The sequence below is a fragment of the Schistocerca nitens genome, chromosome 7 (genome assembly GCF_023898315.1).
Source record: "Schistocerca nitens isolate TAMUIC-IGC-003100 chromosome 7, iqSchNite1.1, whole genome shotgun sequence".
In the NCBI taxonomy this organism is placed as follows: domain Eukaryota; kingdom Metazoa; phylum Arthropoda; class Insecta; order Orthoptera; family Acrididae; genus Schistocerca; species Schistocerca nitens.
Genome location: NC_064620.1, coordinates 39415901 through 39430362, shown reverse-complemented (window position 1 = coordinate 39430362; position 14462 = coordinate 39415901). Strand labels below are relative to the sequence as shown.

At 38.7% G+C, this 14462-nt stretch overlaps 1 protein-coding gene across 6 annotated transcripts in view; it reads left to right on the top strand.

Annotated features, from left to right (window-relative positions):
- The first annotated feature begins 748 nt into the window (after nucleotides 1–748).
- The window catches only part of LOC126194689 (LIM domain-binding protein 2), a 900697-nt gene continuing 886983 nt past the window's right edge, over nucleotides 749–14462 (top strand). For 2 of the 6 annotated variants that reach the window (XM_049932908.1, XM_049932906.1), the window contains exons 1-2: nucleotides 749–1259; nucleotides 1870–2527. In XM_049932908.1, the coding sequence (XP_049788865.1) occupies nucleotides 1223–1259; nucleotides 1870–2527 (695 nt within the window). In that variant the 5' untranslated portion in view covers nucleotides 749–1222. The remainder of the gene's footprint in view (nucleotides 1260–1869; nucleotides 2528–14462) is intronic. The other 4 variants (XM_049932902.1, XM_049932905.1, XM_049932903.1 and 1 more) reach the window with 4 other exon arrangements.

The following is a 14462-nucleotide window of genomic DNA, read 5'->3' as shown; positions in this document are numbered from 1 at the left end:
GCCCGCTACAAGTCGTGGTTTGCTGCTATTTCCAAAAGCGTCACTCTTCAATTGCATTGTGCCTAGTAATGATAGTCGTGTAGTGTTGCGGAATAGGGGGAGGCGGGAAGGGCCAGGGGGGAGAACTTTATTGATTTTTAGGGTGACACTGTCAACCGCCGGTGACTGTGAGTTCACGATGGAAGACATGCGAACGAAAAAATTTGTCAGGTGGATGTAAAGAAAGCTCAACAAAAACGCAAAGTAACAGCTGTCAAGTCACAGAAATTAAGTTTCATTTGGTGACGCCGGTCATCGTCTGCAGAGTGGCTGACTATCTCCGAGGATGTGTGGCACGACAACATGCCCACCGCTGCCTCCCTCAGCCGGTCGCGTCGCGCTGTAAAAATGGCAGCATTCAGTGGCTTCTCGCAGGATAATTTTTGCAGACGGCCCAAGAAGAAAATTAGTTGACACCGCTGCCACGACTTCCCCAACACAAACGGCCCTCGGAAGAGGCAAGAAAGGTGGGCGTTTGCTTTATATTTGAAATGTTACGCTATCTATTTATGTGAGTTTGGAAAAGAAAAATGGTGAATTATATCGGAAGTACTGCCATGCGTTTTAGCGGAGTGTAATTATCTCGCGCCAGTTTTCGGCTTGAAAACCTTCGTAATTTCATATGCTGTGATCTGTATTTAAATCTATAGGTAGAAATAGTGCAACAGTACCGTGGAAGTGACGTCTGACATGCGTTTGTCCATTATTTCGTGTATTAATGTATACTCTATGTTGATTAAAAATCTGCGTTCACAGTGGTCAGTTTATACGTAAATACGCACAAGATTGTGAATAAGGACTGAAATAAAATGCTTAAATATATTACAGTTATTTCGAAGTATACGTATGTGAAAAAATAAGTGATATTTTCTACGAGTGGCATAAGAAGATAAACATAAGCTTGACCTTGATGGTGTTTACTTGCTGCGTTTCTTGAGAAGTTATTAGAAAAGACGAAAATCTGACAGACAGAACTGATGTTTGGCAAAATGAAGGAGAAATTTAGACTAAACATGGAAATGCTCCCGTGCGTCGAGTTTGGTCGATTCGTGATATGTAGTACACGATATTTTCTGAAGGTGTGCGTTCGCAGAAGTATGAACTTCGAGTGGTCTTGGTGCTATGCGTCTACTAAGGCAGAGCATAAAAACATACAAAGTTTGTTAATTTCGACACTGACAGAATGAGACAAGGGCGCGGAGGACAGCGGAACAAGAAATGTAAATTAATATTTAATTTTTACTGGTCTGTAGCCCAAGGTTTAACAGAATTATTCTTTATTTATATTAGGAGTTGAAGTAAACATAAAGCTGCCAACTCAGAAAGTTCTTCAGATAAACATTATTTTGTTTTCGTATACATATTCTTTACTTAATATCGAAAATAGAAGTGTCAAAATACTCATAGTGAACCTAGATTTTGTTTGTTGTTTTCATTTTGTATGTGTGTGACAGAAAAGCTTACTGAAACCTTATAGGAATGGCTACGCGGAATTGATTATTCTATTAGGAACGGAATACGTATTTGTGCGTAGTTACAGCCAGTGAAACGCTTTTTTTTATAATTATTATTCGTTCCCCTAAAGGCATACTGACAGTGAAGTGAATGAAATATAAACAGAAAATAAACCATTTTTTTGTAGAAGTATTTTCTCTTCATTAAATGTTGTGTGTACACACAGAAGTACTAAGATAACCTTAATCTATCAAAGTTACATGTTTCTTTCTTGAGTATTGAGGAAAGGGTAAACTTAGCTTTTAGCTTAGAGCAAAAACTATATAATAGCAAACTGCCTGTGCTGAAGAGATAAAGGTTACTGCATTCTTTCAGGCTGTAGAGGTCGTGGTGCACCACCAATCACGCTGCCAGCAACACTGGAGGACCCTGCTGCCACCTGGAAGGGACCGCCACCCGGTTCGGAGCCCCAGAACTTTTCTCAGAACTCTAATCAGAACTTCTCCGGACCGCCGGCGGGCTTCCAGGGGCCATCGCCCTTCCAGGGCCCGCCGGCCGGTGCCGGCTCACCTGCGGGTGCTCCCCCTTACTCAGGAGGACCACCACCTGGTTCAGGAACACCTCAGTACACTGCTTCACCTGCTCCATCTGGTTCATCTACGCCAGGACCGGGACCACCTCAGTCGGCCGGATTCCCTCCACCTCCGAACAATGGTCCACCTTACAACGGACCCGGTCCCGGCCCCGGGCCATTCGGATCGCCGTCTGCCGGTGCTCCTGGTCCCGGACCTGGACCTCAGTTTGTTGGACGGCCTGGATCCTCAGGACCACCGTTTGTGGGCGGACCTCCGGGTGCAGGGAACCCTCACTTTGCCTCACCGGGACAGCCATTTGGAGGCCCTCAGTTTGGTATTCCTCCTGGTTCACCATTTGGACACGGCCCCGGACACCCAATTCCAGGACCTATTCCAGCACACGGCATGATGCCGGGGCAGATACCAGGACCCAATCCCGTCGACAGGATAGATCAGGGGTAAGTGTTAAATCTGTGTATAACACTCCTTCAAACATGTTCACTCACAATGAACTATTTTGAAGAAAAAAAATGTACAAGTTCCTTAATCTTTTCCTTGGTTTAAAGTGATGTAAACATGTTTGCTGGTGTGCACCATTTTAACTTATTTGATACATTTAAATTCATTGTTCTTGATATTGGTTGTTTTTCATTGCTTCATCTATAATTGAATAGGCTCCTTAATTGAAAGCTGTTTGATATTACATATTCAGATAAGAGGATAATAAACTTGACCGTGTGATTTAAGGCTGTGCATACTTGCTTTGAAGGATAACTTGGTAAACAAGCATTTTCTTACACTACTTCAATCAAACATAGCAGCTTGATTTGTGCAGTCCAATGCTTATGGGCACTGTAGTTTTGTCTGTTAAGCAGTCAACGGAAGAAGCAAAAGGATTTTTCATATCACTTAGTGATGTCTTGACACGCGTTACCTTCACAGAATTCAATAACACGCAAACAGTGTTTGAAATAATATAGTTGTGCATTTGAGTTTATAAACAAAATATTTTGTTATGTGACTTTGATGTTTGCAGTTAGACATGTTATTGTCCATTAATCAATAAAAATTCTGTCTCGAATTCGTGGAAGTATAGTCAACTGCTGGTTACTGCTGAATTTCTCCTACTGATACAGTTTGTTATATGCAATAGAGCTACTCCTTTCACTTGTCTTGTGCTGTTCCTAGCATTTTATTTGATGTGAAAACTCAGTGTGCCATAGCATACATGAAATACTTACAGATGTGCTGTTTGATATAGCCCTAAACTCTCCCAAATTGTGAGAGAATGGTGCCTCATATTTTGCTGTTTCTGTCGTATTACTGTGAAGATGAGATGAGCCTTTGCTAGTGTACTTCTCTGTTCATGTGCAAGAGACATAGTAGGGCTGTTTGTTACGAAATTTCATGTCTTTTAATGAAATTTGTTAATAAAAAATTTTTCAGTTCAGGACGGACTACTTTATCACTTGTGATGTGAGAGAAGTTTCAATATATTTTCATTAAGATAGTTGTATGATTGGGAATATGCATGAAATATTGGACTTTGATCAACATTCTGTTTGTGAGATTTTTTTCCTTCAGTTTATAATATGTTTTTTTATACCTTTATGTTCTTTATACTTTTGTGTTGTTCTGTGTGACTTCTTGCTGTGAGAAATATTTTGTTGACATTTTGTTATTTTTGACATTATTAAATGCATGGAAGTTATTTCATCTAAATGGTTTACGGAAATTAAAAGATTATTAAGTTTTTGATGCCTTTCATTTTTTATGTAGGTCCTGTGTAGTATTTATTTCTGTCTTTGATTGTTTCAAAACACAGTATGGTATCATTACTACCATTGACATCCTGGATAGTAAAAGTTTGTTTCTTCTTGTTTGATCTGGCGAATACTTACAAGAGTTTTTATATAGTGTCACATATTTCCGTCAAAAAACCATACATATATAGGTTTGGAATGTGTATTTTTAACTACCAGTGATTACTTCTGCCAGCTCTTCACCTACCTCCACCTCTCCCCCACGATCCCTACACCTACTGCACAAACTCTCTCTCTCCCTCTCTCTCTCTCCCCGTCAGTGAATGAATAAGCATTAGTTTTTCCCAAGTATCTCAAAAACATATGTACTGTATGAGAAATCTGGTGGAATGCCATTTATAAGCTATAGTCAGTCAGTCAGTTTCAATCTTCATCGACGGTGTTTAATGCTAACAGTTACAAAGTACCACATGGGCAAACTATACTATACAATGTTGCTAAGTTTGCTTATGAGTCACGCATTGAAATTTTCTGATATACCTTAGACTTTAATGGTCACTAGGAATTCATAAATACGGTTATGAAAGCGTGTTTACAGTTATATATAAGACAAATCAATACACATGTCATGGTTTTAATTCTCTTTATTTATGTATATGTATATGCCTGTTCATAACACTACTTCGCCACTGGGATAAATGGAAAGTGTCTATTTTGAATAACACAATTTCTTTTTTACACATGTTGACGTCAATCAAAGTTCCTGATTTGATGACTCTGATAAAAACCTGCATGTTTTTATTGAGTAGCAGAGTAAGCTGGTTCAGAAGTTAATGAAATGAAAGGGTATAAAAACTTCATGGTATATTAAAACTGTTGCCAGGCCTTTTGCGGGCAACTTCTCTATGAGGACAGGTTGTGAGACATGCTCGGGTGTCTCAGTCATTAATGCAGTTACCTGTGAAAGGCAAAGTTCCTAAGTTTGAGTCTTCAGTCTGGCACACAGTTTTAATTTGCCAGGAAATTCCATATTGGCACACACTCTGCTGCAGAGTGAAAGATTCATTCTGAATAAAGGCGTATCATTTTCAAACCAGCCTTCATGTTGTAGTGTACTTTAATGGCAAAATTTGATTATTATCATATGCATAATTGTTGTATAGTAACAGTATTATGAAAAGGAAAGTTGCCACTAACCATATAGCAGAGATGCTGAGTCGCAGATAGGCACGACAAAAAGAATGTCACAAATAAAGCTTTCAGTTTGTGTGTGTGTGTGTGTGTGTGTGTGTGTATTGTTCACGAAGGCCTTACTGGCCGAAAGCTTTATTTGTGAGATTCTTTTTGTTGTGCCTATCTGCGACTCAGCATCTCTGCTCTAAGGTGAGTGACAACTTTCCTTTTCATAATATTGTTACATTCCATCTTGGATTTTCCATTGTTTAATTTTTGATAGAGGAGTTAGGAGAACTGCTTAGTGGTTTACTATAAATAGGTTGACAAAAAAAGTTCAGTAGAATAAGACTGCTAATAATGAAAAAGTATTAAAGTGGAAAATTTATTCTAGAATCGAAAGTGAAACACAGCTTGTTTATCTTGAAGACATTGTTCAAACATATTTAGTGAAATGAGCCCTTACTCTGACCTGAAGAAAAATAAATGTACAGTTTAGCTATGATATTGCGAGGAAGAAACAAAGAAGGTGTTCTGCTGCAAAGTGCTCAGTGCTCATCATAGCACACAATACTTTACTGATTCTGATTAAGAGACAATTTCATGTGCCCATTTGTGTAGTATTCTAAAACCGATAACTAAGCAAATATGTATTTCATAGTATTTTCCATGGTTTCTGTAAATTGTGTTAGGTAAATGTCAGAATGTTCGGTTTGTAAAGGATACAGTTGGTTTTCTTCCCCAGTTTGAGCTTGTGCTCCAAGTCTAATAACCTCTTCAGCAGCAGGACATTAAACTAAATTTTTACTTGCTTCTTTCCTTTTGGCCAAATGCAAAATGACTGTCTCTTGGTAAAATTAGTGTTTTACGATGGTGGAAATCCTGTGAAAGAAATGACAAACAAGTATTGAAAACAAGCAGCACCCACCCACTTGCAGATGAACAGTGAATAGTGCATAGGAATACTTAAAATGTTTGAAAATCAGACTGATATTTGTTTCAGGGACAAGTAATAGAGAATATCAAATAGAATAGGTTGCCTGTACCTGCCCGACTATAGTCTGTAAGGGAATCCAACATGCACCTGCACGGGTGAACATACTAATACTTGCCAGGATGATTTGTGTGATCTGAAAAATACAAGTTTGGACAGATAAACTAGGCTTTGTGCTGTGTAGACTTACACCATTTGATAAGTCCAAACATTTAATGTTTGGTGTAAAGGACAAATCGGGCTTGAACGTGTAAATCACAAGCAGTGAGGTGCTAGTCGTGCAAGAGTTTCTAATGTATTTTCACAGGAATGCTACTAATTCATTTGAGAGTACATAAAAATATTTGTTTTAGACACTTAACGTACAGCGGAAAGGATTTAGGTGTTACCAAAAACAGAGCACTAGCGGTTTTCCAAGTGACCGAGTATCATCACTTTATTCACGAAGATGCCAGGTGGATACTACTTCATGAAGAATTATACATGTATTTATATTATCCATTCTAGGCACTGAACACTGTGATGGTGCTTAAGTAATGAATTATTTGTGTGGTGACTGTGGTGCATATCTCTTCGGTGTTTTTAAACTTTTTACTGTGGTGTTAACCAGCTTTAGACCCATAGCTGACCTCTCATGGGTTGGTACATATTTGTAACTACGTGTTATGTACCATGTGTAGCTGGCCGTGAGATTATGGTGCTATGTTTTATCCCGGAACTTGTGAATATTGCTCTTTAAAATGCTGTATTATACTCTAGTGTGAAAACCACAGCACTTAGATGTACATTGTTTAATATACAAACATATGAAAAGGAATAGATTGCTATTCATCATATAGAAGTGGCACTGAGTGGCAAATGGGCACATTTTTAATACTATTTAGCTATCAGTATAATGTATCCTTATACTCAAAACTTCTAGACTTTAATGACTGTTCCACAATCTCGGCAAATATAGGTGAGTCATCGTAAGTTGATCCCTGACAATTGCAGTGGGCTGGGTGCAGCAGCTTTGCAGGTCTATCTCATCCAGTAATGTTACGCAATTTTGTAAACTTTTCTGTGGAAACGTCTCAGTGTTGTCACAGCTCTGTAGACGGCTGCTGTTTTCGCCAGCAGCTGTTAGCGCTTTGCAATTGAAAGCTGACAACAGCGCTACGAACTGGTAGAGTTCTCCATAAGCTGTCTTGACTGTAGCTGGATATGGAACACAGTATAAAATTGATGTAAATATAAACATTCTGATGTAGGTCTGTACTGGCTTGGAAGCTGTCTATAAAATATTTTAAGGCTCTATAAAGTGATTGGCCACAGTTCACACTCAAAATATACACTAATCATCAGTTAGTTGTCAACAGTGCATGTCACAGAAAAATATTGATTATGAGGCAAAATTTCATCATACAGACTTTATTAGTTTTACCGGTTTTCTTGTTACTGAAACTGCTAGGAGCACTAGAACATAGTTTGACAACCATGTAGTGGAGTTCAAGGACACTATATTGTTCAGCACAAGCTGTTTGGGTTTCTTTAAACCTCAGCTGCGCCATGCCCAACAAAACCAAGAAAAGATGTATGGCATGACAGGCGTGTCCGGTATGGATATCAAACAGCGCTGCTCTCCACAACAACAAATAAGCTCCTTGTAATGTTGGTACATCAAAGGAAATGGTTCATTCATGCCCAGCATTGTTTGGGATGCGTTTTTTGTTTTCCATTCTTATTGAAACTCATGTACACACTGGAACTTTGCTGCACGCCTGTGAACACACTGTGCCATACTGCACTGCTTTACATCGCAAGTACTGAGTGAGGTGGTGCAGTGGTTAGCACATTGGGCTCGCATTCGGGAGGACAACAGTTCAAACCCGTGTCCAGCCATCCTGATTTAGGTTTTCCGTGATTTCCTTAAATTGTTTCAGGAAAATGGCTCCTTTGAAAGAAAACGGCCGATTTCCTTCTCCATCCTTCCCTAATCCGAGCTTGTATTCCACCTCTAATGACCACATTGTCCACGGGATGTTAAACACTAATCTCCTCCTCCTCCTCCTCCATTGTGAGCCTGTGCATGTTGCATACAGTGTGGATGCAGCTTGAGGTAATGTCAGAGTTCGAGAATGTTAACACTGTTTAGAAAAATTGTTGCAGCATCCTGTGTAAAGCAATCATATGCAAGTACACAGTTCTCAATTACCTCTCAGTTTACACAGAGAGTTAACAAGAAGTTTTAATCTTGTCATGTAAGTATATCATTGTGGAACCTGGGAAATATTTTTTATTTTTCATATACTGTTCTGATTTACAGGAAATGTGCAAAACAACTCTTAAGTGAATGTGGGTCACACACTTACTCATTGTCAGTTCAGCACCTAAGTAGTGTTCCATATTTCACTATCACAAATTCTTCACCGAAATTATGAGTCAGTGTGTCAAAGGACAGCTCTCACAAAAAACTGAAGCTACGTTAAGGTTACAAAAATCACTTAAAGTGTGATACGCATTGATGAATGTAGCTAACTCAGTTCGATACTGCACTTTCCCTTGTTTAGTGGCTTAGTGTTATACAGAAAATATTAAAGAGTCTATCGTTTGACCTTTCATGACTTACTAGTCTTAACATTTGTGTTACGGAGAAAATAAACACACAGTTACGTGTTTGTAGGTGCCACCAATTCCTGCAGCAAGTACATAAATGTGTTATAAATTCAGGAACTTTTTCGTTTTTACAAGGCATTTCAATGTATAAAATGAATATTTACATATTTCTTTGGTTTGTTATCATCTACTCCATTAAAGTATCTTATGGGATTTAAATTTTGTAATCAGCTGTGAACTATCTTGTTTTTCTCAGTTTGAGCCCAAGTTTATTTTTTGTAAGAGAACAGGGGGTTGAAAAACTGCTTGGCAAATCATACTTAAAGCATAGAAACATAATAACTCAGTTAGAATGGTAATATCCATGCATTGCGTTATTACTATTTTTTTAAAAAAAGAGGGAGATCATCAGTACTGCTCTCCCTCTCTCTCTCTCTCTCTCTCTCTCTCTCTCTCTCTCTCTCTCCATCACTGTTTAAAGTTTTGTTGGAGAATGAGGCATATAATTCTTTGCGATATCTCTTCTGCCTGAGCTGAGAGTGCCGTTTATGAACTGCATTACTATGCAGGAAGAATTGCTGTAACTATGTATCAACAATGCTCAAGTCCTCATATTAGTTGTTCTACCCCATTAGTCTGGCACAAGAAAGTACTGCGCCTGTGTTTGCAGCTTTCAGATGTTGCAGGGTGTGTTCAGTCCTCTCACATAAAATTTAATTTGACTTTCTGGTTGATACTTTGTAGGCAATGGGTACCATTCATAAGTGAGGCTGAAATTGTTTAATAGGTTTTTAAGAGCAGAAACAATGTTAAGTGATCGAATGCTGATATTTGCTTGCTTTCGAAGAAGAGAATTAGGCTTGATCTTTGTTATAGCTTATGTTACTGGTGACACTGCTGGTGCAGTGACTACTACAGTTACAATGGTCAAATCCAAATCCTCTTTGTAGCGTTCATCAGTAGTTTAGCTTGCACGTGACTGACGTATGAGGAGGCAGTTCAGATAATGCAAACATAACTGAATTTCGTACTTAACAATCTGTAGTAGGTAGACTGTATGTTCCATGACAGCAATTATTATTATTATTATTATTATTATTATTATTATTTGCATGAAAGGATGTTTATTGACCTTCGTGGGAAATTTAAATTCTACCAATTTGAATCCAGACAATTGTGTTTCTGGGCAATACTCATACTAACTGGACAATCTAGGCATTCCTAACAGGCCAGTCCCAATGTTTCAGACTATTTTTACATCTCTCAGACTTTCAAATTACACATAGGCCCTTCTGCACACATTGCTGCACTGGGCTCCTGTGGATGAGGATGTGTTGAAAAAAGGTTTAGGTATAGCCTAGGTATCCTTTCCGTAATTACTCTTTCACTCTGTTCCAGTGCATTAGCTTCAGTTTAGTTTTGTTAAAACATTATCAATGCTATTCACAGGTAACAAAAATACAGGCAGACAGGCTGCAAATGGCAAATGTAAATAACCAGAAGAAAATGCAAGAATTGGAAACCGAAGGTATCTTCATCTGCCAAGAGAGCAAGAAGGAGTAGAGGGAATGAGAATAAACAGGGATTACATAAGATGAGTCATCCTGGGCTCCCAGTCAGTGGAGGAAATTAACTATGAAATGCTGCCAAAAGGATATGGAGACCTGAGACATTAGAAGTGCTAGGAAAGAACAGTGGAAAAGTCAGTAGATCAGTAGGGGATTGGTTGAAGTGGGACCAGATAGGCAATAGAAAATACTAGCATCAAGGAAACCACACAAGACAAAGTTGTAATGGCTTAATGATCTATAAGGAAGATTATTTGCAAAGCACCACCTCGGTGAAATACAGACGTAGCTACAAAATAGGGGATGTATTGCAGATTGTAAATTCCTTCATGCTGAAACAGAATTTGATACAAAGGATGTGTAAGAGACACTAGCAAAAGGCAACTGACATAAGTTATTTGTTTGTTTGACAACTATTTGCTAACTGGATATTTTTCTGTATAAGTTCAGTTAAGAAACTTCCTGGCAGATTAAAACTGTGTGCCCGACCGAGACTCGAACTCGGGACCTTTGCCTTTCGCGGGCAAGTGCTCTACCAACTGAGCTACCGAAGCACGACTCACGCCCAGTACTCACAGCTTTACTTCTGCCAGTACCTCGTCTCCTACCTTCCAAACTTTACAGAAGCTCTCCTGCGAACCTTGCAAGGTAAACCGAGAACTTTTTATGCAAGGACTCCGTCGCGAAAGACTTCGTAGTCATTCAAGTTCAGTTAAATTTTCCATTTTTGTGATCATTTTTTTAATATACCATTAAACGTGGCAGTAGGGAGATGCTGTCTACTTAAAAAGCTAGAAGTTGTGTACCTTGGCTACTGGCTTTCAAAATATGTTATACAGAACAAACGAAGGACATATTAACAAAATTTCAGTTACAATCAAAATTATTGGAATGAACTAAATTGTAGGTAAACATCATGATGTATCCAGTATCGGGTGAGGAGCATACCGTGGAACTCCAGCAACTGTACAACACAATTAAATGAGATATGCTGTAGATTTGGAGCAATCTCCAGAAGTATAATGTAGTCAATAGATCTCTTTCAAGAGACCCATGATGAAAGGTTTTGAGAAGTCAGATGCTCCTCTCAATCCATCCCCCAGTTTCACCGTAGCCACAAACTTACCACCCCGTACTGAAGTGGAAAAATTTAATGTAGGTTTCTGTTTGATAATATTCTCAGAATATAATTTTTATCAGGAGATTTGGAGGGTATAGGCAGTAACACATTGACTGTAACATGCTTATTGGTGGATGTTTTACACCAGGCATGTGACGTTAGACATTAGGCTCTGCTGTGGCCACACGATGTCAGGCACGTGGTTCTGCTGTGGCCGTTGGCGATCGTAGGGCAGTCAGCATGTTCTCAATATTTTCAAAAGAAACATTTATATTCATGAGAGATCGATGATTAGACATGAGTCCATTCTATGTTTTTAATTTTTTTATAGAAATGAGTCTTTGTGGGGTAATTTCTCTGGTGTAAAATTTTAGTGTTTGGTACTCAAAGGACAAGAAAGATATTTACGTTCGTAGGGTGCAGATATGTAAGCAATAACTAAATTTAGTCACATTGTGCAGTAAAATGTTCCTGTATTTTGCTAAACTTGTGTTCATCATCATCAGTTCTGTTTTCTTTAGCTGTGGACAGAACTTCTTGCAAATATTCCTAACACTCCTGATGATGGTAATGATTTGCTGAAATCAACCATGTGAACATTTTTATAATAATTACAAATCAAGTCTAAATGAAGAAAAAAATACTGAACGATATGTGTGTGGTGTTTTGTACTCATCAGAGACTGTTGGTAAGGTAAAGCTCTCCACAAGCTGAAGATTGGTTTAAATGCCTTAGAACATTATTAGGCATGGCCTATTGGATGTTTGTTTCTCCAATCTTTGAGCCATATTACACAGCCAGTTGTAGGGGGGAACTACAGTTTAACAACGACTCCGAACCACAATGCAACTTGGAATTTTTACATTCACAAGTTACTACTTGAGGTAAAAGAGTCAATGAACAACAGACAAAGATCCTAGGAGCAAATGTGGATTTGTGGCTGGGCAATTGTCCTCTTAGTCGCCAAATAGGGATCATAAATGTTCACATGTAATGGCACAAAATAAACTTGCTAAAAATTGTATGCAATTTTGTACCTGTATACATTTATGCAGGATTGATACTGCATATAACGCACTACTGTGTTTCAGCTCCTTATGGCACATTTATAGAAGTAATTGTTGTATCTCTACATGAAATAGCAGGAATCTGAGTAGTATTGGCTAGGTGTGAGGAAGAGAAAAATTGTGGGGACTCGGAGAGAAAATAATGTGTTTCAAGCTTCTATGTAGAAAATAATTTATAGAAACTTATTTATTTCATAATGAGGCAACTAAAGGTCAGAGTTACGTGTACTTAATATGCATCAAATTTCTCATCAGCGATATCTCTCTTATGTAACAAAGGAGTTCTTAATTTACCTTGAAGTTTTAATTAGAGAAGTGTGTTAAATACGGAACGAAAGTTAGCTACAATGGCTTCATACCGCAAAATTAGAAATGACTGAATCGATCACAAATCAGTGTTCATATGTCACCACAATGACTTGCCTATACATGGAGTAAATGTTGCTAACGGTGAACATAGACCAAAGGCTACACTACAGATCAGTCTGTTACCACATCGTTTATTTGATTTTCACATTCATTTGCTTCACCAACTCACAACCAGATTGGCCTCACCCAACCTAAATTAGATTTCAGGATGCTCTACAAGTCTCTCTGTCCCCACCACCGAGATATGAGATGAGGGGGGGGGGGGGTGGAATATTGTACACAAACCACACTGCATTCGTTCTGTGGCAGATGAGTTGCTCTCAAATGGTTTGTTGCTCAGTGTGAGTCTGTCTTCAACATACAGTTTTTTGAAGAATACGATCCATGTACATTACATATTAAAAGGTCAATAACGATCACTGTGACAATTCCACTGATTGAAGGTTGACTCATACTGGATGTGAAGGGAACAGAAGACAAAGACACTGTGAAATGGAGGTGTGTTCACTCTCGACGGAATATCAGCACAGTATAACTTCACTTATCCTGGTACCAAATGATAAAACTGACTTTATGAGGTATCATCAGTAAAGTATAAAGTTGGAAAATAGTTTAAGAATTAAAGAACTAGGAATGACACGATATATTAACAGCTGATGCAACATTCATGATTAATTTTCTTGACAAAGTTTGTGTGATAAATTGCTGATAAATCATCTGAATATTTCAATTTGTAGATATTTATTTGCTGGAGAAAATATTTACATACAAACACTTAACAAAAAAAATATATGGCAATACATAGAACATTTTCAATATATCCATTGTGTTTTGTTCAGTTCCTAACTAGCAGATAACATCAAAAACTACTGTATTTTGCTCTGGCAATAGTGTTTATTTTTTCACTTTTAAAGAAGATTGTTTAATGAAAATTCTTTCATCAGTTTTTCTTGATTTGTCAAATAGCAGGCTTTTTGTGAAGGCTTTTTGTTTTCTCAGGTATTTTAAAACCCAAATTAGTTTTCGCATTGAGTTACCTGACTTCTTTTGGGGAAGAACGCTCATAGAAAAACTATCCGGGTTCTCGTGGCCCCTTTGCAATATGTCTCGAAAAATGAACAGTAAGAAGACACCCTATTGTCAACGCCGCCACCCTGCCCTCCCTCACCACCACTGCCGCCAGTTTCAAAACTTTATTCCCGAGAAACGTAGACATTGACTCGTTTCGTGCCGTTGCCGGCTGTATGAACGCCCCCATTTGAAATTCATTGAGGAATGTTTTGACGTTCCGTTCCGTCAAGTGTGAATCGACCGTAAGAAACTTAAAAGACGCAGGAGGTAAAGCCACGAGCTGCCTAATAGCCGAAGTGTAAGCAAGGTTGAGTATCCTGTCTCCTCGGGGTGACTGGTCGGCACGTGTCGGTAGGTAAGGAGGGGTGAGGTGTGGGGTGGGAGAGGGTGTTAGCTGCGCAGGCGCTGCAGCAGCTGCACCCAACATCCCCCAGCTGCAGCAGCTGCTACAGACCCGCTGCCTTTGTTAAGTGCTGGAGCCACGTACACGCTCTAATGTCTTCTCTCGGGCCTACATACTTCCTTTCGGTATATAGTGTTCAAAAACTCTCACTTCATATTAGCCCAAATAGGAATGAAAACTCAAAAACACTGATTGCGTAACGGAAATAAACAGACCTGAACATCATAGTACGAATGTGCTTATTACGGTAGTTTGTCGGCACAATTCTTT